Genomic DNA, 25708 nt, shown 5'->3' on the forward strand with positions numbered 1-25708 from the left:
CATATGTCACTCATATATCTTCATCTCTTGGTATTCCCACCCCTCACCCCTCACGATTTTTCCCCCACTTTTGGCAACTCGTCAAGGACTTGATTTGGAAAGTCAATATTGCTAGTTTGGAAAATGCTTCAAAAGAAGAGGATTCTTTGTTATTAGGTTTTTCGAATTTTTTAAATTTGGGTAGCATAAAAGAAGAGGGTGCTGGGTTTACCTGTTCTGGGTAAGAGGCAAAACTTAATTCTTATCTTTCAAGCTGCTCAAATATATGTGAAATTCGAGCAGCCTAATAACAGAGAATCTTAATTGAGATTCTACAAATTATACTAATTGTTTAGTGGTTAACATGATAAGTATCACGTAAAACTGTTACATTAATTTGTAAAATACTTGTTACAAAATTTATAATACCCCTCTCAACACTCATTTGGGAAAATGTTTGGTCACTGTAATTAGCCCTTTAGTAACCTAATTCTTGGGCTTAAACATCTTCCATAGATGACCCGTAATGTCACTACCCGACCAAAAGCAAGAAGTTGTCACTCTAAGATGAAACCCCCCACATTTTATGGATTATTATTATTATTTTATATATATATATATATAAATATATATTTTATTGCTGCACATCAATGTAAAGCCAGTAATGCTAGGACCACTTTTAATTATCTTTTTATTCTCTAAAAATTTATGTGACTATTATCATTGAATTTAGAATTGATAACTATTAATTTTAATTCAAAGGTATTTATAAAAACCACTTCCAACTTTTAGAAGATAAAAAATGGCCTACACCTTCCTCACTTAAAACTCAGTCACTGTAAATGGACCTCGATATAGTGACCCAATTCTTGGGCCTGAAGATCTTACGTGGAAGACCCATAATCTCTCCACATCGTACACAGCTACTAGCATGCTTAAAACGAAGAATGTATAACAAATTCCCTTGTCCGACTCCTTTGGATCTTGAGACATTCTAACGTACTTAGAACGTTTCACTTTCATCTTCCTCCACAAACATAACCCAAACCTCTCTCTCTCTCTCTCTTCCCCCAACTTCGATCTCCACCAACAAGATCAGCTCAAACCCCTCTTTCATTTTCCATCTCCATCTCTAATACAGAGTATGGCACCAGGAAAGTCCCGTAACAGCAAGAGGCCGTCATCCTCATCAACCTCGTACGCATCGACAGTGACAACAGTGGTGTTCATAGCACTCTGTGTTTTGGGTGTATGGATGCTAACCTCCACCTCTGTAGTTCCCCCACAACCCACCACTCGAACTGCCACCACTACTACCACAAATCACCAAACCGCCAGCAAAGAATCCCAAACCATCAGCAAATCCAATGGCAAAAAGGACATTTCCGTCTTCGAAGACAATCCCGGTGATCTCCCACTCGATGCCATCAAATCCGACGATGACGCTAATGATAACAGTAAGTCTCAGCAGGATCAGAAGTCGGAGTTGTTGACAGAGATTTCCAAGGACTTGATGATCGTGGAAAATGTTGGTGATGGTATAAATGACAAGCAAGGAACATTACAAGGTTTACCGGGAAAAGAATCAGCTGAAGAGCAGGAAAAGCAGAAAGAAAGCGAGAATCAGATATCTGAGGAAACCTCTTTGATCACCCAAAACCAGCAAGCTACAGAAACCGGCCAGAAAGGTGCCTCTGATCAGTCGTCCGAGGAAAGGCAGCAAACAAGTAATGAGGGAAGCGAAGAAAACCAAAAGGTTGAAGAGGGTATCAAGACTGTCTCCAAAAACAGTGAAAACTCACAAGAATCAGAGAACCAAAAGCCAGGCGACCAGGATCGATATCAACTGCAAGATGGTGTACGCAAGGAAAATGAAAACCTTCAGGAGTCTCAGAATCGTATCACATCAGATGACGAACAAGAACAACGTCTACAACAGCAACTACGAGAAGATCAAAGCCGTGAAAACACCCGAGAAACTCGGAATGACGAAGATAAACAACAACAACAACAACACGTCGAAAGCAATGAAGAAAACTCAGAGCAGAATAAACAAGAGTTCCAAGACGTGACCAGGGACGGACACCAACAACCCCAATTAGTACCAGCAGAGGATCAAGAATCTCAACTAATTATCAAAGATGAGAGACAAGAAGCCCAGCAACAAGAAGAAACTCGTTCGAACGAAGAAGCCAAAGAGGAGACGAACAAGGAAGCTAAGGCCACGGAGTCCAACTCGGGGGAGTCGTTCCCAGGTGGGGGGGCTAACACGGTGATCCCAAAGGAGTCCAAGGAGTCAAAGAAGTCCTGGTCGACTCAGGCTGCTCAGTCAGAGAACGAGAAAGAGAGACGCAAGGACCAATCGAACGCTAACGATAGCATCTACGGGTACACGTGGCAGCAATGTAACGTAACGGCCGGTGCTGATTACATACCTTGTTTGGACAACGAGAAGGCGCTGAGACATTTGCGCACGACCAGACACTTCGAGCACCGGGAGAGGCATTGTCCGGAGGAGGGACCCACGTGCCTGGTCCCGTTTCCGGAGGGGTACAAGAGGCCCATCGAGTGGCCCAAGAGCCGAGATAAGGTATGGTGATCGATTGATTGCATCTGAACCGTCGGAGAGGAGATTGGTTTTGGTTTTGGTTTGGTATATATGTGACTATGTGAGTGTTGTTTTACGTACTGTGTTTGTGTCGCAGATATGGTACCACAACGTACCACACGCGAAGCTTGCGGAGGTGAAGGGGCACCAAAACTGGGTGAAGATGACGGGTGAGTTCTTGACTTTCCCCGGCGGTGGAACCCAATTCATACACGGCGCGCTCCACTACATTGATTTTCTTCAACAGGTAACTTTAGCTCATGATCAGACGAACCATGGATCGAGTATATGTCGGTCATGATCGTTTTTGTTTTTTTTTGTTTTATGAAAAATATTGAACTTGCAATTCTTTTATAATTCTTTTAAACGTGTCATTATGTCCGGTTTTTACCTCTATGTCATATCAAAACATATTTTTAACCTTCAAATGTAAAATACCCTCCAAAACACATGCATTAACAATACTCTTCTTCGTGTTATCAGAAGATATTTATTCTAAAATTTTGTATTTTCGCTGTTTTCTATAATAAGGTAGTATTTCCTGGTTTGTAAGCTTTTAAGAATATTTAAATCAAAGTTGAGTATAGTATATCGATTATATTGTTTTAAGGTTTTTTTTTTTTTTAGATAGGCACCATAAAGATTTAATCATATCGGGCATGAATCACGTTCTCTCTCATAGATAGTTGTTTTTCACAATTATTCACTCCACAAACAATATAATTGGTCTAATAAATATTGGGAAGAATTTTAAATATAGGTTTTGGACTTTGGATAAGACAAATAAATTTAAGACTATTGTATTTGTTAGAATAATATTTAAGTGACTAAATTCGTAACTTTTTATGGACTTAAACTTTAAAGACAAGTTGTAATTTATCGATACCTATTTGTTAGAATAATATTTAAGTGATTTATGTTGAAAAATGATGTTAATGATTGAGGATAGTGATGTGCATAAAGGTTAAAAAGTTTTCTTGAAAAAAAGTGTTTTGTTTGGTAACGTCTTTAACTTCGTAATAGAAAAGAAAAGACAGTGAACAAAGGCATTTAAAAGAATCTTGCAAATGAAATAGACCCTCTAAAATTATTATTTTTACCCTAAAAAAGTTTTTTCTTTTTAGTTTTGCCATTCCCTCGCCTAAAATTCTAGTTATAGCACAACAGAAAACAAAGTCCACAACAAGAATTGTTTTCCCTGCCTCAGTATTAATATATTTGGTGGCTACAGTCGGTAGCAGACATCGCTTGGGGGAAGCGCACTCGAGTCATTTTGGACGTTGGCTGCGGGGTTGCTAGCTTTGGGGGTTTCCTTTTCGAACGAGATGTTCTGACCATGTCTTTTGCACCAAAAGATGAACATGAAGCTCAAGTTCAGTTTGCCCTTGAAAGGGGAATACCTGCAATATCTGCCGTCATGGGTTCTCAACGCCTTCCATTCCCAAGCAGAGTCTTCGATATCGTGCACTGTGCACGTTGTAGGGTGCCTTGGCATGCAGAAGGTTCTATAAAAGTGTTTACACTCAAATCTTCAGTAGTCTAAACATGTTTACACTATTTAGTTGCTCATGGTTTGCTGAGAATATAAACCTTAATTTGGTGTAGGTGGTATGCTTCTTTTGGAATTGAACCGCATTCTACGACCAGGGGGTTACTTTGTTTGGTCGGCTACTCCCGTGTACCAGAAACTCCAAGAAGATGTGGAAATTTGGAAAGGTATGTCAAATGAATAGAATTTCATGTTATTAGACTGTCATAATTTCTAGCCTAAGAAAGAGGGCTGCAGAGCCCACCTGTTCGGAGCAGGTAAACCTCGCAACTCCCTCTTTTAGAGAGCACAAAAATTCGGACAGCTTAATAATAGAGAATTCCAATCCACATTGGATATCAAAATTTCTTTATTTATAAGCAGTTTAGAGTTGCAATAGGCTGACATGTGTATAAGCATTTTTCTAGAAATGTCTTCACTAACGGCGTCCATATGTTGGGAGCTTGTCACCATCAAAAAGGATAAACTAAATTCAGTTGGTGCTGCCATCTACCGCAAACCCAGCTCAAATGATTGCTATGATCAGAGAAAGCATAAACGTCCTCCGATGTGCAAAAATGAAGATGATCCAAATGCTGCTTGGTATATTCTAGTCTTGCACATCTAAGAGTGACCTAGAATAGCTTTTTGAGAGACTTGTTTGATCATTTCTTTGATGTGCCATTTCCAGGTATGTGCCTCTGCAATCATGCATGCATCGAGTGCCTGTTGACGAGGCTGAGAGAGGGACCCAATGGCCCGAGGCTTGGCCCCGTCGATTGCAAACCCCTCCTTACTGGTTAAATAGCTCCCAGATGGGGATTTATGGAAAACCAGCTCCTCAAGATTTTGCAGCAGATCATGAACATTGGAAGCAAGTGGTGAGCAAGTCATATATGACCAGTTTGGGTATCAGTTGGTCCAATGTGAGGAATGTCATGGACATGAGAGCTGTCTATGGGGGGTAATGCTTATCAATTTTTTATTATTCTTAACCAAAGCTTAATATGCCTACCATGTAAGTACTCTTCACACTCATGTCACACCGGTTGATTGATGTGGCGTGTTTTAAGTGGCCGACTTCCTATGGTAGCCACTAAAAAAACAAAAGGAAGGCCACTCAAGACAAACCACATTAGACGGTGTGAAATTAGTAAGATAAATGAGTGTGAAAAGTAGCATAACTCTATCAAGAATAATTAAGGTTATGCAACATGTGTGCAGGTTTGCAGCAGCTCTGAAGGACCTTCAAGTGTGGGTTATGAATGTGGTGAACATAGACTCTCCGGACACACTTCCCATAATCTATGAGCGTGGCCTTTTTGGGATATACCATGATTGGTGCGAATCCTTTAGCACGTACCCACGTACTTATGACTTGCTGCATGCCGATCATCTTTTCTCCAAGCTGAAAAAGAGGTAGAAATGGTTGAACTATTGCACTCAAGCTTTTTGATCTTTCATGATGACTAAGTAGTGGTTGTTTTGCTTTCACAGGTGCAAACTTGCTCCTGTAATGGCAGAAGTTGATAGAATAGTCAGACCTGGAGGCAAATTTATTGTCCGTGATGAGTCCAGTACAATTGGAGAAGTTGAGAACTTGCTGAAGTCAATGCACTGGGAGGTTCGTTTAACCTTCTCCAAGAACCAAGAAGGGATGCTCAGTGCACAGAAAGGCAACTGGCGGCCAGAAACATATGTAGATTCTTCCTGATCAAGGCGAGAACATAACATTCGTTTCTAGTTAAAATGGTGCTCTTCGACATTCTGGAGGCTGGCATCTTTAGCGCAGCGTAGTATCATTTGCTGTAATCAGCAGGTAGATGAGTTGTTACAGTTGTCGATTGTTTGTCAAACTGTGAGATACACAATCAACGCAGTAATTAGCTAATTTTGGCAGAAATTAGCCTTCAACCCAGCCACGGGCCGGCACCGGCACCGCTGCAGTTTTTTTTTTTTTCCTGTATTTTGGGTATGCTTTGTTTTTCGGCTTCGGTCGACTCGGGTTTTTGGGTTTTTTTGGGAGGTTTTGTTGGGGGTTCAGGAGAGTTTTTGGGTTTTTGATGGGGGATTCTACTGTACTTTGGAGGGGGCTTCTACTGTTTTTGGGTGTTTGATGGGGGTTTTCTGTTTTTGGGTATCTGGTGGGGGATTCTACTGTATTATGGAGGGGGCTTCTACTGTTTTTTAGTGTTTGATGGAGGTTTTCTGTTTTTGGGTTTTCTTTTGTGGATTAGTTGGGTTGTTCCTGTGTATACTACATGTGTACTTAGGAGCGCCTTACGCTTTTTTTAATAAAATTTCTTACTTATCAAAAAAAGATCTTATGTTCAAAGTCTTAAGCTCCAACTACAGGTCGATAAGTGATACAAGGCACTTGGTGACATCTGTCTACAGGTCGCCTGGTGCTACAAGCGGTATATGACTCAGTTATGAAAGATACTAAATTTTGCACATCTCTAGCAAATCTCAGCAGAATGAATAAAGGATGCGCTTCCCATGTATAATATTCACAACTCTAAAGTTCAACATGCACTAAAATGTTATCCAAATCAAATTAACAAGTGCTTACATGCCCAAAACTACAAAGGTTGGTAAGAGATAGTCTTTGCCTCAAAATAGATTTTCCATAAGCTTGAGCATAATCAATACTAGAACAGCGTGATTTTCTTTAATCATAGAGCTAAAACAGATACAATCTCACCATAATATTTTGTTCAAGGTCCACAATGAATCCTTCTATCCCAAAAGCAGCAACATATCAGATGCTTCTTATAATCCCGGTGTCATCATCTTGGCTAAGAAGTTTCTGCAATTGACCATTCAGGACTGCTGCCCTAAGATCTGAATTGCAAAATTCAGAGTCAAACAAAGAGACAGAAAAATGAACTTGCATTCTGAGGCTATGGGAGAAGAGAAAACATTTTTCCTTTTTCCAAAAACAGAGCTAAGAGCTAACCATCAGAGCCACCAATATGCTTCCCATTCACGAACACTTGTGGAACAGTGCGTCGGCCAACTAGATCCAGAAGAACATTCTGAATTTGCATCCCATTATCTGCACAAATTCATTTTGAGAGCAATTCCATATAACTTTTTTACATTCATAAAATAGCAGGTACAACAACTCTTGTTGATAGATACCTCGGAGGTCAAGCTCAACAACAAAAGGTTGCTCGTGTAGTTCACTGAATATGCGCTTGGCACCCAAGCAATACCTAGCAACACACAATTCTTTATTCCATAGAACTTGTTTCCAGAGAGAGGCAATGACAGTACAGTAATATAATAGATTTGGCTGCAATTCTGGAGACTGAAAAAGGGCTGATCAATTATGTTTACTACAGGTTCAGCTGATGTGATTTATTAAATAACTTCAGGATCTTTTGGACTGAAAACCTTTAGCTAACAAGACTCAATTTGTGAATTCCAAGTAAGGAATGATGAGAAATAATAAGACAGACCCTTAATACAAATCTAAGTGTGCAACTAATGGCAAGCAAAGCAAATTGATTCTAGCTTCCAATACAGGTATTAAATAGTGGAACATCTATTACCAACTGCTTGGAGTCAGCTTGAGCACTTTTATGCATGTATCCCTAAAACCAATGTGAGCTACTAAAAGTCATCATGTTTCCTTCTTCTTCTTTTTCTTTTGCGGGTGGGGGGGCCTGACTCAACCCATATAATTTTCACCTTCAATCTTCCTACCTAGTATCAACTAATAAGCTCTACACTGCTAATCAAAACAGCTGAGGTTAGTGAGGCAGAACAGTAACTAAATGCAAAACAAGCCTCCAATTCTCACAAAAATGTCTATACAAAGTTAAGCTTAAGTATCATGATCAATCATCATACTTGGCGAATTAGCTGTTGAGCAAACAAAATAGCTTCAGAGTACCTTATAACAGTCTACCTCTCAGTTTTCTCCTTTTAAATTTCAAACCAATCACGACATAATAAATAAATCACCAGTATCTAAATTCAACTCAAACACAATTGAAAATCTCCCAACCTCATCCACGTATGTTGGTTTCCTTAAAAACTTAATGATGTTCAAAACACACCCTACTTATGGTTTTGCGTGTTCTATGCGCAAACTAATATAAATTGATCAGTTCAAGAAACCTCATTTACAACTAACACCAACATATTCCCATCACCGGCTTTTCCAAAATTGGTATTCTTCATCGATTTCCATACAGGACAAAGTTTTCCCCCAACCAAGTCTATTCAATTGACATATGTCATATTCTCACATGCATTTTTAAATACTCTTTAATTCTATGAAAAACGAATGTGAGAATCACACACTCCAAGGACAGATTTCAATTTAATAGACCGGTACAATCCAGTTGGAGAAAAATTTGTCCTTCCATAAATTTAAAACCTAAAAGTTGGCAGTAAACCACATCACTATAGAGCAATTTGACAACTATTTAACCTTTCTTCTAAGCAAGTATACATGTTGTACCTCGTAAGCACATAGCATGGACACAATCCAGAAACTCTTCAAGTCTAATGAAACCAAAGCCCTTTAATTTGATATTCCGTGAAATCCAAAAATCTGCCTCACAAAATGCTTCAGTTTCACAAATTTTGATCATGTAGAAACACAATCACATCCAATTCCAAACAAAGCAACCAATAACCATTAATTGTACTTGTAACTCGGAATTCCAATCGCGGTACAAATGCATTAGGATCATCTAGATTTTCTACAGCAACTCAATATCTTAAATCTTAATCATGTTCTTAATTAAATGGTTTAGATTTAACGTATAGCAATCCAAGAACTCTACGGTGAAGCTGAACAGAGAGAGAGGTAATCACGTACGGGCAGTAGGATTTGGAGAAGATGGCAATCCTGTGGGAGTAGATGACGTTCTGTACGAAGGCCGAAGCCGAACCGGAGGCTCTGGCTTCCTTTGCCGCGTGCCCTAACAACAGCACCACCAAGACCGCCACAACAACAAGGCCAGTGAACTGAAACCTGCGCATTTTGGCCAACACCGTCGCCGTTTTTCGAGCTTCCAAGTCCGACGTATTTATATATGGGAATATCTGCATCTAAGAAGAGGGTAAATTTGGTTGAGGTGCGGATTGCGGAAGTCCTAGTACTATCTTCCCTCGTGCACCACGGGCCCCCACGTGCAAGATAAAGAAGCCCAACATGTTTACTTTCCAGTTTTCCACGCGTATTTCTATTTTCCTTCCATGGAAACGGCTGCGCATCATCGACCCATTCCGTGCACGTTACCAATAGCCGACCATCGTAGACCAAAGCCACAAAATGTCCGAGCCCATGTTGGCTCGCTCATGAGACGAGCCTCTGATCTGACCCTGCGACGAGTCTCTGCCAACATCTTCAACAATCGGCTCCAAGATCCACGACGACCCTTTTGCGCTCACGCCCACAAGGCCATGGCCGACGAGGTAACAAGCAAGACTCCACCAGACCCAGGCGCCGTCAAGAACAAGAAGGAATCGGAAGAAGAATCGAAGCAGAAATTGCCTCCGCCGCCGGAGAAGCCCTTACCAGGGGATTGTTGTGGCAGTGGGTGCGTGCGGTGCGTGTGGGACATGTACTATGAGGAGCTCGAGGAGTACAACAAGCTTTGCGAAAGTGATTCCAAGCCTCAATCCGCGTCCTCTTGAAGTTCATCGCTATGTATTTTGATTAGCTTGATTTTGTGTTTCTTGGAATTGCATACAGATTTTTCAATTCTTGTGCTTTTATTCGATTATGGTTTATCAGTGAAATGGGATCGATTGTCTTTCCGACCTTTTGGCAATTTCATTCTTAACAAATGTGTGGGTGGGTGGATGGGGAGGGGATTGATGCCTTCACCGGGACTTTCTTATATTTGCTCCCAGAATTGCGCGCAAATTGCTGAGATTCGGATTCAACAATTCGAGCCACTAACGAAAAAGTTTTTCTTTCAAATTAAGTCACAGAAAATTTTTCTGATATCTTTAGAACACGTGATATATGGCTTTAATAAATTGAGTTAAAAGATTTCTTTTAATATAATTTGGAAGAAAAACTTTATTCCAACACTGATCACAAATTTTATCTTGTCTATAGGAGCTTCAATACGAGCACTTGGATTTGAGTTAAGAAGCATTCTGCTTCAAATTGGTTAGGAGCGAATTGTTCTTTCCAAGTTCCATCTGAAAAATCAAACGCTTTGAAATAAATTGGTCAGGAGCGAATTGTGCTTTTATTCGATTATGGTACCCGGATTTAGTCTGAAACGCTTACATATAAAGAAAAATGTTTGGCTATACACCGGTATTTCATTTCAATCCCACCCTTGTATGTGTTGATAAAATAAATGCTTAAAATAAATGGTCATCTCTCTATTATATTTGTTTTATAAATATCGGTCCTTATTAAATTTGAGGTCTTAGATGACGGCCTAATTTTTTACCCTATGGAACTAGCTACATGTGAGTGTGTATATAAAGATCATTTTTCAATTTTAAAAATAAAAGGCTATTACTTGAACATATTTTGAACAATCCGCCCACTGAGATCAAGTGGACCCTATCTCGCATTTGATGGAGATCTATATCTCTCTTTTTGACATCTACCCCAAAATTAATTAGAAAATTGACCCATTATTGTGACGACAAAATTCTTATAATCAAAATGTTAAATTGACATTTGTTTTTAAAGCACAAGATTCTTACATGCAGTCTTAAAATTGCACAGGAAAATCTTTTTCAATATATTTATTTAATTTATTTTAACCTACAAGCGTAGGCCTCAAACCTCGAATTAATAAGGCTGAGTTAGTACAGGGGAACATAATCCTTTTCATTTCAAGTGAAATGTAGATAATTTATTTTTTTGGTCTAAATTTTGTTTTATTGTATCTAATAATATACATAGTGTTTGCCACACTCGTCATTTAAAATTTTAAATGATGTGGCATAATATACACTATTATATTTGTGAAATCTAATATGAAAATGAAATAAATCATCTTTATTTTGCTTGAAATTGAGAGTCGACGGTCACATTCCAATACAAAAGGGGTTTGCATGTGTGAGCCGTGAGGTATGAACTTAACTAGGTTAGAGGTTATCTAATTAACGTGACTAGAAAACAATTTCAGTAAAAATTAAACGGTGCACCTAAGTACACAAGAAGTATACTTAAAAAAAAAAAAAAAAAAAAAAAAAAAAAAAAAGTCATGAAAACAATCAAAAGCAGTTATCCGTTATAGAATAGTATAGAAAAAGAAGGCATTTAGCTCCGTCACTGTCCTCCCACTATATTGTAGCACAGCACACAACAACTACTGATGATAACTTTGTTAGGCTATGAGTTATTTCCTAACAAACATGATAAGGTATATGAAGTACAGAAATGAAGTAGATATTTCAAAGTAGAAAGTACCCAGTAATTAAGCACAGATAGGCTGCAGACTTCTCATGCTTTCCAAGTAGATAGGCATGTATGAACAGAGTTCTGATCTTCACATAATTGACTTGATATAATGGCCTATCTTTTCAAACCCAGGAGTAGCAGTAGCATTCCAAGGTAGTCAAAACTATATGCCGATCTGATGAATTTCAGCTTGAATTCGTTCCACGGAGGATACCTTGCCTCAAGTTCAGGGAAGAAGCTTCTATGCAAAACCGCTTTTTCGTGGCTGAAAGTATCAAAAGAGTACTTACCATGATACCTTCCAAAGCCACTCTGACCAACACCTCCAAATGGTAAACCATCACAGACAAACTGCAATCATAAGTAGACATTGAACAGAGTCAAGGTTTTATACTTAAATCCTTTTGCTAGATTGATACGAATGGAGACTTTTGGAAGAGGAATTAAGTGAAGTACTTGAACTAAGACGTCATTGAAAGTTACACTTCCTGAGGATGTCTCTGCTAGAATCTGTCTCTTCAATGTTTCATCTTTGGTGAAGGCATAAATGGCAAGAGGTTTTGGCCTTGAATTTATGAACTCAATGCTTTCTTTCATGTTATTCAGCTGTATAAAAGAGACGCAATTTTATAGAGAAAGTTGTTTTAAGACCTTTGCAACAAGAACAAGAATGATTCTCACAGTGATTATCGGGAGCAGCGGGCCAAAGATCTCTTCTGTCATGATTTCAGCATCAAGTGGGGGATTTAATAATATTGTCGGCTCGATTGACCTGTGAAAGTTACGGATTCCATAAAAAACATCTATAATTGTTGATAGAGTTGATGGTTGTTCATGAAGAGCAAAAACATCAATGAGACTCTGGGATTCAATATCCTACCACAGGAACATCAAACAACTTTTCAGCCTCCCTAATCAACAGTCAGTTACAAAGTATTTTGCCTTACTTATGCCAAATATTTTATGTCGAAAAATGTTTTCGGCGGCTCATTTTCTGAAAGAAAAAAAAAAGTAGTTATTTTCCGTTGTTTGTTTATAACTCTGAAAATGGTTCAAAAAATATTTTTCGATGTTTTGTTCGTATGAAAAATCACAAAATATTTTTTTGGAAAAAATACACATACTACCACTCAATTGTGAATGTGCCCCCCTTAAATTACTAATTGTGTCAATGTCCCTTCTTAAACTACCAAACAATGTCAATGGAGGGAAATATAAACACAATTGATAATTTGGGGGCACATTGACAATGGAGTGGTAGTTTGAGAGGAGTATATGTATTTTTTCTAATTTTTTTATATTTTCATATAATCTGAAGAGCTGTGAGGAAGAGAGATACAACAAGAGGAATCACAAATCGAGGAATATAGCGTAAGAATAGAAACCCTTCGAATGTGAGATTGAGAAAATGTGAGAATATGAGCAGGCAAATATGAGAGGGCCCTTGTGGAGCTCTCCTGCTAGGACAGTTTTCAAGACAGTTTAAGACCTGCTCCGACAGATAGGCCCCATAAGAGGCCATCTCATTATCGCATATATGGAAAGTATAAATCATTTTACGCCTCATAAAAGTTATTTTTTTTTAGTCAACTGAAAATATTTTCAAGTTGACCAGTATTTAACGCCGCATCAAACACTCAAAAATAAGAAGAAAAAAAATCAAAAAATATTTTAGGCTCGAAATTACAAAAGGGAAGAAAAGGTGAAATAGTTCATATGAATCATATCTTCTGCAAAACTATGAGAAAAGGTGCGGAATGCTGCTGCATGCTGAGGGGTGGTTGGGGGAAGATACCGATAACTTACAGTTTTTCTTCATCTAGTAAACCGCCATGAACAATGGAAGCTGAAACAAGAGGATCCTGAAGAAGATTCCGCAATCTCTCAAACTGTCGCTTGTTTACTATTCTGGTAAAGCTCTTTGAGTTAATTGGGTTTTCTCCATAGAATGTCTTGATTGTCTTCTTTAATAATTCTATCTGAAAGAAGAAGACATATGAGGTAAATTCATTTCAGAACCAATAAAGTTCCACTTCCACACAATATAAAGAGAAAATTAGTTAATAAATCTTCATAATATTACCAGATTATTCTTGAATTTGTCTTCAACGAGTACATAATCTATTGCTATGCATGCCTGTGCACCACACGCCCCCCACTTCCCTCCTACAATTCGCTTGACTGCCACCTTCAGGCCAACACATGAACTGAAACAAATTGAGTACACAAGTTCTAACAGTCAAAGCATTCTTTATTACAGTGAAGCAAGCCAAACAACCTTTTCATCTGAAGGATTGGAGAGGGAATCGAGGATTGCAGGGCATTTTCCTCCCAGCTCAAGAGTAACAGGTGTCAAATTCTTTGCAGCTGCAGTCATGACAAGTCGCCCAACTCGTGGGCTTCCTAAAGACATATAGAAAATAACCAACTTATATAATTAACATTTCTGGCTGAAGAATTAACAATTTGGCTCAAAATTATAGCACATCATCAGTTCAGCTTTTGTTGGACATGTGACTTGTAAGGGAAAAGAAGTGATACCAGTAAAGAATATCTTGTCCCATTTTTGCTGCAGTAGTTGTTCACTTACACCTGCTCCCCCCTCAATGACTTTAATGGCACTGTCATCCAAGTAAACAGGGAGAGTTTTAGCTAGAAAAGCAGAGCTTGCTGGAGCATCCTCTGATGGTTTTAGAACCACTGCATTCCCGGCAGAAATAGCTCCTATCAGTGGATCCAATGTAAGGTCTGCGTCCAAAAAGATGATTATTTGTGTTTGTCAAATTGCAGTGCTTACTAACGACTGTCTGTGTAGCTACTACATGTACAAATGAGTAAATAAAGTCTGATTTGTAATGTGGCATCACGTCAGCCTACATTCAACTTGCCCCTGATATGATGTAGAGTTAATTAGATTACGGCTTGCTAGGGCAAGAAATCTTATTCGCGTGTCTTGTTCAGGTCGTATTGAGGCACGGGTAAAATACTATATAAGTCAACATTAATTCGATCGTATTAGTTAAATAGGTCAGATCCTTCAACTCTAACCCACTAATTTCGTATCGAGTTCGCGAGTTGTATCAAAAATTGTCAATTCAAACTTTCTTAAGCAAATCACCTCAAATGTAAATAAATTGTACACAAACATTTTGGCTTAAAATACCAAGGAGGCAAAAACAGGGTGCCCGGAGTGCCTAGCATATAAACTATGCTTAAATTAATGCAAACTATGCCAATCATAATCTGGAAAAGAAAAGAGCAGATAACAACAAATAAGTCTGGAAAAATAGTTTTGAGTTTGAACCTTGTTTTTATCATTCACCTCCTATTTTAAGTTAAATATTTCATATATCGAGCCTCACTTATTGATAAAAAGTGTTAGAATATCAATTAAATAATTAAATTCATTATTTTTTATGAGCTTAAACTTTTGAAACAAGTGATGATTTAACAAATAAAATATAAATTCTACAAGTACTAAACATGCACTTTTAGCAAAGTGATTCTTGAATTATCTTATTACTTGACTCAGCAACAACAGAATGTCACTGCAGCTAAATAAATGATTGGACTCACTGAAAGGGAAGTTCCAAGACCCAAGTATGAGAACAACACCAAGCGGTTCGGGCAGCACTTCTCCTTTTGCTGGGAAGAAAACCAATGGCAAATCTCCCTGCCCAAAACGCATAAATCAGCATTAGTAGCCAAACAAAACCTCAATCGGCATTTTTAAATCCTTATGTCCATACCTGTCCAAATTTAGGACCAGGCACATAAAAACTGCAGGAAGGGGATATTATAGAATTTATTTAGTTACTTCTTGAGAATCTCAAACATAATATCACTCTGACTAAACAGTGTAAAACGCATTTGAGCAACCAAATTTATAGCAGTATATATTAATATCTTAAAAGCTTAGGGGTTGCATACAGGGGCTGTAAATGAACAAAAGTTGTTCACAAAAAAGTTCGAGTTCGGTTCGAATTTAGTGAAAGTAAAATTAGGCTTAATTATTAACCTAGTCATATTCATATAAATTCAACTCAACTTGTATAAGGATGTATAAATTTATTTTAATTATTTTTATAGTATTATTTTAATTTTGTGACAAGAATATCTTAAGTGCTTTTGGGATAAGTGGTAATTTGATACTAAGTACTTTAAAAGATAAAAGAAAATTATTCATTGAAAAAAAAAAAAGATGAAAGGAAATTCCATTCCTAATATGATATATACATATATATATTTTTGCGTGTGTGTGCGCAAAATGAATTTATATAAATACTATAAAACATAGATATAAACGTTTAATTAACTCAAATGATAAAATCTTAACAACAATTAATTAACTAATTATTAATATGGACTTACTAAAAAATAAATAAATAATAATGATATTTACTTTATACAAAGAATGAATAAATTAATTGGCCAGTTCGTGAAGAAACTTGAGTTCATTCAAAAAATAAATAAATTGGACTTGAACAAATTATTTAGTTCAGTAATAAGCTTGAACTCGACTCATGTTCAAAATAAAATTAAAAGAACCAAAGTTTAACATTTAATACATTCCAACCCTAGCTGCCCAATAATTAACTAGACCAGGGATACACTATACCAGTAACCTAGTTATTTAAATAACCAGATTGACATATGTTGTAATGAAATAAATTTTTCACAAGTGCATAGAAAATCCTGATCTGCTAATGTTGAACAAGCTCAATTGTTATAGGTGATGCCTAACACGTAGAATATTTAATTGAAATGGGAGGTAAATGACGGAATCAAGGTTCGAACTCATGACCTTTGGCTCTGATAACATGTTAAATCACCACTTGTCCCAAAAGCTTAAGCTGATAGGAAGAGGTAAATTTAATTACTTAATTGTAAAAGTCCATGGGCCTTACTCATTCTCAAAAGACGCATTGAGAGATGAGGGGTGTCCATGGCTTATAAAGTCTACAAGACAAGGATCTCTTAGTAATGTAGGACACTTTAACACGCCCCCTCACGTGTGGCATCTTTGGCCAAACACGTGTTCAACAACGGGAGGGAAATGTTCATCATTGTCAAAGAAACCTGCTCTGATACCATGTAAAAGTCCATGGGCCTTACTCACTCTCAAAAGACGCCTTGAGAGGGGAGGGGTGTCCATAACTTATAAAGTCTACAAGACAAGAATCTCTTAACAATGTGGGACACTTTAATATATCGAGCCCTAGTCATGAGCCCACACACCCATATTCACTCCCAAATAAGAAAACAAACAAATGATAGTTGTATCCTCTTCAGTATCGCTCAGAAGAAAAAGAAGAACACTTAACCTTCTTAGGGGCCACCCATTTCTCCACATTGCTCAAAGAATATGTGGCTGATTTTTTCACAACCCCAACCTACAGCAGAGTAATCTACCACCAGTTAATAGTTATGCAATGAAATGTAGTAGAAAGTAGCAATCAGTCAACAAAAACTAAAACTTTGGCCTTCCAGCTTTGATGGGTATAGGCCGAGAGGCTTAATTATTATATAAGTGCCAGATCGAGAAACTAAAAAGATCTTTTGTGCAATATTATGATTACCTCATCACGGTAAGTCTCAACAGGGTGCTTCCCAAGATCTTGATGGAGAGCCTCGAATATCAAATCTTCTTTATCACGGATGAGGTCAAGGAGCGCCCTGAGCTGGTTTTTCCTCCATGCTACACTTCGAGTTCTTCCACTCCTAAAGGTTTGTCTGAGCTCGGCCAAGCTATTCTCCACTCCCGTCATTGCTTCCGGAGGAGGAAACATAAGTTTTTTCAGGCCATGTTTGTTGGCCTGTTGTGTCATATATTAGGTATTTTTTTGTCTTATGAATTCAAGCTAGTCGTGTCATTTAATTCTGTCGCTTGTCTGTGGTTGGCCTAGCCTGTTGTCAGGCTTTAAATGCCATCATCAACCTCTAGCTGCTACCCTGTTGCCACGAGAAGGCAGTTATCCTTGTATATTTTTTTACATATATGTCCTTTGGTGGGGATCGGAGAAGATTCAGCCTATTAAATTTGGGTAATACTGGGGGAAATAGTGCTTCTCCCTAGCTCTTTAATATACTTACTATTACAACATATAATTTAGGGCTGTGATCATGCATAATTAGTGCGCAGTTCAAAGATATATTGGAGTGGGACAAAAAATGATACATGCACTTATAGTGCACAACAAGTATATTACCACAAGACACAATGGGGTGGAACTCACACACACGGAGAATGATACAACAAGTACACCGAGTATTTTGAGCATTTTCCAGGGTGGGACTCACACATGTGGGTCCCCTTATTGTGTCTTGGGATTGTGCACTAGTTGTATTTTTAGCATTTGCCTATAATTTATATAATTTTTACATATATTTTAAAAGAAAAAATATACATATCCTTCTTCAACTGCCACTTAATTGTTAATATCCATTCAAACTAATAATTGTGTCAATTTCTCTTCTAAACTATCAAAAAAATCAATGCCCTTGTAAATTCAAAAAAAAAAATTAAAACAAAAAAATATATACAAAAGATGAAAAAAATAACTGATTTTTTTTTTTTTTTTTAAATATATAATTGTAAGATTTTTTTTTTGAAAAAAAAATTATGAAGGATACTTTTGTTATTATGGGGGAAATTGACATTTTTTTATAATTTAGAGAGGACGTTAACACAATTGGTAGTTTAAGGAAGATATTGACAATGAGGTAGTAATTTGAGAAAGATATGTATATTTTTTTATAGTTTAAAATATGTATATAAGGATTATAAATTTGGTTTATTCTATTAAAAATGCACGTGAAATCACATGCTTTAAAAATATATATGTAAGATCACATGGAACAAGATCTTCTTCATTTGATTTGAAATGCAGAATACTATTCTATAGTTCAAATTAAATTTTATAGCATCTAACTATATACATGATGTCATATTATTTAAAAAAATTAAATGACGGGTCAACAAATGCAATATTAAATACTATAACATTTAGCTTGAAACATAAAATAATCTCGATTTCAATTTCAAGAGGAACTTATTTGGATAGGGATCACTACCAAAAAAAAGGACAATTATGAACGGTTTTTTTCTAGATAGTTTCTAAAACCGTATAGAATTAAAATTTAAAAACCGTCAATAAATAAATAAATATGGACGGTTTGAGTAAACCGTCCATAAATGTACAGACGGTTTGAAAAAAACCCATACGGTTTTAATCAAACCGTCTATAATGGAATTATTGATATTAAAAAAAAAAAAAAAATCGTGACAGAAATTGCCTGGATAAAAAAATATTTATATTATTAATTATGGACGGTTTGAAAAAAACCGTCCGAAAATGTAAATTTCTAGACGGTTTTGATCAAACCGTCTATAAATTTATAGATGGTTTGGAACAAGCCGTCTGAAAATTTACATTTTCGAACGGTTTGTTTCGAACCGTCTGGAATTATTGATATTAAAAAAAATTCGTGACAAAAATCGCATGGATTAAAAAAACAAAAGAAATAAATTATTAATTATGGACGGTTTGAAAAAAACCATCCAGAAATGCAAATTTTTATACGGTTTTGATCAAACCGTCTATAAATTTATAGACGGTTTGGAACAAATCGTCTAGAAATTTACATTTCTGGACAATTTGTTTCAAACTGTCTAAAAATTCATAGGGTAGTCAAATGACGCGGATCGACACCCTCAACCGTAGATTGAAATACTATCGACGGCTTAAACGCGTCTAAAGAAAATGACGTGAATTGAGAAGAAGAAGAGCAAAATGTGAACCCAGCTCCTCTGAACCCCACATCGCATATTCACCAAGTGAAGAAGGCGTACAACCCCTTTGAACCCCACATCGCAAATGTGAACTCCAGCTGGCCGAACAATAGCCCTAAGGCTTTGCTATTCAATGACTTTTTTATTTGTTTTGGATCAAAAGGGTCTTTCTTTTTTGGGTTCATTGATTCACACGGGCAACGGGATCGGGACGATGGGAGAGAGTGCCGGAGATGGAGTGCCGGATCTGTCAAACCCACGCCGGTGTGCATGGGTTTCCAGCCTAATCTGGCGAGGTCATCAGGGTTTTCGGCCGGATCCGGCTGAAACCCACGCTCGGCCTCTCTCTCTGGCCGGATACAGATCAGAGAGATCCGGCCGGAATAACATGTATTCTAGCCGGTTCTCTCTTTCTCTGTCGCCGGCCGGTGTGCGTGGGTGACGGATCTCTCTTCCTCTCTCTCTTTCTCCGTCGTCGTCCGGATCTCTCTTCTTCTCTCATTCTTTGTCGCCGCCAGGCGTATGAAACGTTTAGACCCTTTTTTTTTTTTTGAAAGGTATCAGACCATATTAATTAGTTTTAATATCAAAAAACTAATTAATATAAAAAATAATTATATTGATATTAATGATATTAGTATATATATATAAAAAAAAAAATTATTAATTCTAGACGGTTTGGCTTAAATCGTCCATAACCAATTCTGGACGGTTTTCCCAAATCTTCTGAAATTGCGGACGGTTTGACCCAAACTGTCCATAATCCGAATTAGCGACCCATTGTGCTGGACCGTTTAAGACCATCTAGAAAAAACCGTTTGGATTGTTTTCCAGATGATTTTTTTTCAATTTTTGGACGGTTTCAAACCGTCAAGAATTCCTAATTTTTTTTTTTTTTTGTAGTGGATGTACTAGGTTTGTTTGGCAAATGTTCCAGCCCACCTCAACTTTTCTATAAAAAAAAAAAAAGAAGAAGTCGACTTCAAATAATTTAATTTTTTTTTTTTTCACTTTTTATATCACATTAATAACTTTTTATTACTATTTAAACAAAAATCTTATTACAAAACATAACTTTTTTACTCTTCGTTTCAAAAATTTAAAACTTCTTTATACTTTACATCACATCAATCCCTTCTTATTACTATTTAAAAAAATTATAAAAAACTTTATGGAAGAACTTCACTTATAGCCCTTGAATTTTCACCCATTTTGAAAGAAGATATTTAAACTTTAAAATGTCTCAATTTAGAGTATTCATTTTTTAGAAAGTTTCAATTTCAGTCATCCGTTAAAAATTTTCGTTAAATCCTATCAAAATTCCCAAAATACCCATGTTTATTTTTTTAAAAAAAAATTATCAATTTTTCAAAGATTTAGGTATGGTTATTTTTGCAAATTCTGTTAAATTATAACCAACACCTAAATCCTAACAGTTTCTTTTTTCTTTTTCTTTTTTTCTCTCTAAAAAAATGGGATATTTTGAAAATTTTGACAAAATTTAATGGGAAATTTTAACAGAGGACAGAGATTGAAATTTTTTTAAAAATTGATATTCTAAATTAAGACGTTTTAAAGTTTGTGGACATTCTTTCAAAATATATAAAAGTTCAAGAATTATAAGTAAAGTTATTCCAAACTTTATTAAACATGCACAATTCTTAATTGATGAGGACAATGAGGTATCAAGACCGCTTCTAACTACCACCTAGAATAATAAGGAGTGGCCTGCCGCCCCCTCCTCCATCGAGAATGATATGAAATGGATAAGATCATTTTCACTTCTCTACACGATCTTCAATTCCAAACAATATTTATGAAGTGATTTGACAAAAAGTACATAATGAATGATACAATTTTTTTTTGGCTATAATAACTTGATTTTATGAGATTGGGCTGTAAATTAAGGGGTTTTTCAACCAAAGATGAGGAGCCACAGGCCAACGAGCGAATGCAGCTCTCTCTTATTGGAGATCTTTCTTTTTCTTCTTTTATTTAATTTTTAAGTTATTGAAGATCTTTCTTGGTGCGGGATTTATTTATTTATTTTTGTGTTCTTTATTGGTTCTTTTGCTTCAACTTGAAGTCCTTTAACACAACGTATTAATGCATTCAGAGAATTAGTAGTAGATGTTTTATAAGTAGTTTCTTTCTCTAAAATATAAAAAAATTGAAAAGAATTACAACAAATGGCGCTACAGCAGTTCCCTTATTTTATGGTTCCATCTTTGGGTAGCACTGTAACTACTAAATCCAATATTTTATTGGCACAAAAGCTTTTATCTCTACTCCCACACGCCTTCTCTCTTTGTCTCCTCCTTCAAAAAAACGCTTCACCTTCCTTCAACCTCCTGAGAAGGCGTTCCAGTAGCAGTGAACGCTAGAGTTTAGGAGGTCAGGGGGTCTCGCCGCCGATGACGAGGGTCCCGCAGGAGGAGGTGCCGATGCAGCCCCAACACCACGATAATATGTACAATTACTTCTTCTCGGTGGACACCCATGCACGTGACGACTTTGAGCGACGTGCCGCAGCTGGAGGAGGTGGGCTTGAGGAACTGGGAGACTGAGTGGATGGTGACCCGAATCAGCAACCATAGCCTATTGCCACCACGAAACGAAATCTCCCAGGATTCTGACTCTCCTAGTATGTTGTTTTAGTCTCAACTAATAGACCGTCCTCAGTTGGAAATTTTTCGAGAAAGTCACATTTTCCGGTCAAATCTTTCTCGAGAAAATCCTCTAGTCTTTGATTTTCTTTCCCGATTGTTTCTAGTAATTTTGAGGTTCTCTTTTTACGTTATTGTTTTGATTGCAATTGAAAAGGAGCTCGAAAAATTCAGAAATGGCATGTTCTGGAAAAAAGTGTTAAAAAAAAAAAAATGAGGTGGAGAACGGTGTACTGGATTTCACCCAGATTGATGTTGGAAGTTTTTGGGTGGTTTTGATTTGGGTGACCAAGGTTGGGGATGGAGCTGGTGGAGGGGATGGAATGGCGAAGAGGAACTGGTGGAGGGATGAGCGGATGCTTCTGGAATATGGAATGAAGTTAAAAAGGAAAAAAAAAAAAAAAAGATAAAAAAATATTATTTTAATATATAGGAAAAGATAAAGAAAAGCTGTTATACGGTGTTTTTGTAAAAAAAAAAAAAAAAAAAAAAAGAAAAAAAAAAGGGTGATTTGATTTTCTATTTTTTTCTTTTTAGAATAAAAAAAAATAGTTAAAAATATGCTACTATTACACTTAAGAAAAGTCGAAAAGGTATAACTATTTTCAAAAGAGTAGGTTCGTGCAATTAATTAAGAAAATCTAGTGCACGGCTAAGATCACACGTCACAAGAATCTCGTTGAAGTTCCAGTAAGGCCTATATATATATATATATTAATTAGTTGCCCGTCCAATCTTCGACATCTTTAATTATCATGAACTATAATTCTGTGCAGTCAACGTACCGTCTATATATATATTAATTCTGTGCAGTCGACGTACCGTCTAATCCAGCGGACCTAAGCGGCTCCATGAAGAAAATGACTTCTTTTGGCAAGCAAGAAAACCAAAAAAGTCTTGAGATCATATCAACAATTGAAGGGTTTTAAAGAGCCATTATTTTACAATTTGGGAGTCGCCCTCCAGTCGGTCAGCTGTAAAGAGTTTGTCAAAACGACAGCAAGATCGAGGAGCAGCCGGAGCCTCCCGATAACTCGATAAGGAGTGATTTGATCATTAATGGAAGGGTATGAAGTGAGTCTATATGCAGTGGAAAAGATCCACCACTCTCCCTTATTTTGTTAAAGCCACCATCTTTTCCATATATATGTATTTTTTTAAGAGTCTAAATTTAATTTCAAGTGCATGTTCTGTAAGAAAAAAAGAAAAAACAAAATTAAATCTAAACCTTTAAAAATCCATAACAGAAATGTTGTAAATTTTGTTTTTAAAGCAACAACTAAAGGAGCTAGGAGCAGGCCCGGCTTTATTCAGAGGGGTCTTATCTTGGAGGCCAGTAAGACGATTTCTATTTTCATACGTATAATGTTAATTTTTTTTAATCGTTATCTCACTTTGTAAATATGACACTCATGAACATTTTTAGTGCTTAGTAGACTCACCAAAATATTTTTTTTACTATTTTGGGAAGCTAATTTGTTAAAATAGTCTAAAATGAGTCTCTGGCAACTTTGCTAATTCCGTAAAAAAAATTTGATAAGTGAACAGTATTCACCAACAATAATGAGTACGATTTACCCAACAACTATAGTGTTGAACAATACTCGCATCGAACCATATATGAAAATGCACTCGTGGGGCGTCAGAGTCTTCCCAATGTCCACAACCACGTTCAACGACGATATCATCTTCATTCTCATGACTCGACGGTCTATGATGTCTAGTGGGAGGTCAAACTCTCCCACCATGCACAGCGGAATAGCCCCGCCACAGGGCTAGGCGTGGAGAATGATAAACAAGAGTGGTCAACACCACTCGAGATTTTTGTGCACTCAACTGCTCAGATTGAGCGAGAGGTTAATAAACGAGGGGTTAGTGGTTGATTGCAAATCGGCGGTTCCCCACTTCGGGCTAGCCAACGGTGCATGGTAGATGTGGCTGTGGGATGGTGGTTAGTGTTAGAATATATTCATAATATATTTTAATATATTCTAAATCTATTCTAAATATAATATTCTTGATTTATATTTCTTAGTCTAGGTCGATTTAGGTTTACTTGTATAGGTCGACTTATTCAACTATAAATAGGGACATATGTATTATAAACAATCAAGTTATTGAGCACAATGTAGCTAGTTGGGCTTTACCATGTGTATGTACGTCATAAACCAAATTACGTACATTCTTTGACTCTTTTCTTTCTCTTGCTTCCACTTTTATACTATTTTAAATTTATATACAAATCTCAACAGTTAATTTCTCAACGATGGTGCAGTAGCTCTATTTGGGCAGCAACAGGTATTGGGGCATATGGGCTTTGAGATACTGCGAATCAAATACTTTGATGGTGGTAGGCTGCCGGTTGGCATTCAGCTGCCTAGAGTAGTGGTGGACGTTCGTTTCTTAGAGTGAGAATGTGAGATAGTTCTAGTGAAAAGTGTGACTTTTGTTCGAGTACATATGGATGTGGTTTGAGATATGAGGGGTGTCAACCGTTGGATGTAGGAAATGGACGGTTGGGATTGGATGTTGATAATGGATGGATTAATTTTTTGGTTTGTTTAATTTCTATCTAACATGAGTGCCACATTGGTGTTGGATAAAAGAGACATAATATGTATACAACTTTTGTACAATTTTAACAATTTTTTTTAAAAAAAATTAACCATTAGATATGTAAGACTCACATGTAGAAAATAGATCCAATGGTTAATTTGAAGAAAAAAAAAGTTACTAGAGTTGTATAAAAGTTATAAACCTATAATTCCCATGTATTCCTGCTGTCCCGCCCATCCTACGTGGATCTGTTTTTTTTTTTTTAAAGGAAACAAATAAAATAATAAATGAATTAATACTAACTTAGAGCATCCACATCAAACTCTCCAAAATTTTCTCCAAATTTAACCTAAACAATCTACTTTTTTGATTTTATCTCACACTTTTGAAACACTTCCTAGATCAAACTCTCTAAATATTTCTCTATTTTAATTATATATTATTTTTTATTAGTTTTGAAACTAACCAATTTAACTGTATGAACATCAAATTTTCCTACAAAAAACAATCCCACCACAATCAGCCAAACTCCAACACAATACCACCAAATTTGTAGAAGTGAAAAGAGACACATAATCAAACTTACAGATAAAAAATTATGCCCAAAACCCCCAAATTATCAACTACCCACTTTTAAGTTCCACAAATTAGCCCAATTCCCACCAAACCTATGAATTTTTTCCTAGTAAAATCCCCAATTTCCTTTCCACCAAGTCTCGATTCTTCCCAAAAATGAACACCTTACAAAAAAAACCATCCACAACCACGAAACACCCAATCGAAACTACTTATTCTTCACCGATTTTTTTTTTCTTTCTTTCTTTCCTTCTTTTTTCAATAAACAAACACACAGAACCTTCTACCTCCATCAGAGGGAGGAACTAGAGGTAGAGGAACAGAGAGAGTAACTTTACCTTGTGATTTGACTCGGAGGCGAACGCATAGGAGAGGAGGAGGAAGAGGAAGGTGAGGAGGGGGAGGGATCGGACGGTAGAGGACATGGAGACCACCAACGAATGTCCTGATCTATACTGTCTAGATCCAGATTTTCACAAGGTCCTCCCAGACTTTCTTTTAGCAAATGGGGATCGGAGAAAGTGAAAACAGAAGGTGCTAGAGAGAAATGGAAGGGAAGACGGAAGGCGAGGAAAAGTGCGGGAAGCAGAACAAAATGATATTT

At 36.9% G+C, this 25708-nt stretch overlaps 4 protein-coding genes across 4 annotated transcripts; 2 read left to right on the top strand and 2 right to left on the bottom strand.

The window, feature by feature from the left end:
• The first annotated feature begins 940 nt into the window (after positions 1–940).
• Positions 941–6442, top strand: LOC133851236 (probable methyltransferase PMT27). Its single transcript, XM_062287566.1, has 8 exons — positions 941–2569; positions 2685–2834; positions 3819–4089; positions 4193–4303; positions 4544–4718; positions 4807–5079; positions 5340–5534; positions 5613–6442. Exons 1-8 carry the CDS (start codon positions 1124–1126, stop codon positions 5827–5829), a joined length of 2838 nt encoding a protein of 945 aa, XP_062143550.1. The 5' UTR covers positions 941–1123; the 3' UTR covers positions 5830–6442.
• A 151-nt stretch (positions 6443–6593) lies between these two features.
• On the bottom strand, positions 6594–9229 carry LOC133851238 (glutaredoxin-C3). The gene is made up of 4 exons (XM_062287568.1): positions 8953–9229; positions 7260–7333; positions 7075–7173; positions 6594–6959 (listed from the first exon to the last, which is right to left on the bottom strand). Exons 1-4 carry the CDS (start codon positions 9183–9185, stop codon positions 6877–6879), a joined length of 489 nt encoding a protein of 162 aa, XP_062143552.1. The 5' UTR covers positions 9186–9229; the 3' UTR covers positions 6594–6876.
• Positions 9230–9308: 79 nt separating this feature from the next.
• Positions 9309–9897, top strand: LOC133851239 (uncharacterized). Its single transcript, XM_062287569.1, has one exon. It carries the CDS (start codon positions 9333–9335, stop codon positions 9771–9773), a length of 441 nt encoding a protein of 146 aa, XP_062143553.1. The 5' UTR covers positions 9309–9332; the 3' UTR covers positions 9774–9897.
• Positions 9898–11318: 1421 nt separating this feature from the next.
• Positions 11319–17373, bottom strand: LOC133851237 (aldehyde dehydrogenase family 3 member F1-like). Its single transcript, XM_062287567.1, has 10 exons — positions 17094–17373; positions 16839–16907; positions 15091–15187; positions 14056–14262; positions 13793–13917; positions 13598–13702; positions 13321–13493; positions 12196–12286; positions 11971–12120; positions 11319–11865 (listed from the first exon to the last, which is right to left on the bottom strand). Exons 1-10 carry the CDS (start codon positions 17340–17342, stop codon positions 11629–11631), a joined length of 1503 nt encoding a protein of 500 aa, XP_062143551.1. The 5' UTR covers positions 17343–17373; the 3' UTR covers positions 11319–11628.
• Between the last annotated feature and the right edge of the window lie 8335 nt (positions 17374–25708).

Source organism: Alnus glutinosa, chromosome 12, assembly GCF_958979055.1.
Source record: "Alnus glutinosa chromosome 12, dhAlnGlut1.1, whole genome shotgun sequence".
Classification (NCBI taxonomy): domain Eukaryota; kingdom Viridiplantae; phylum Streptophyta; class Magnoliopsida; order Fagales; family Betulaceae; genus Alnus; species Alnus glutinosa.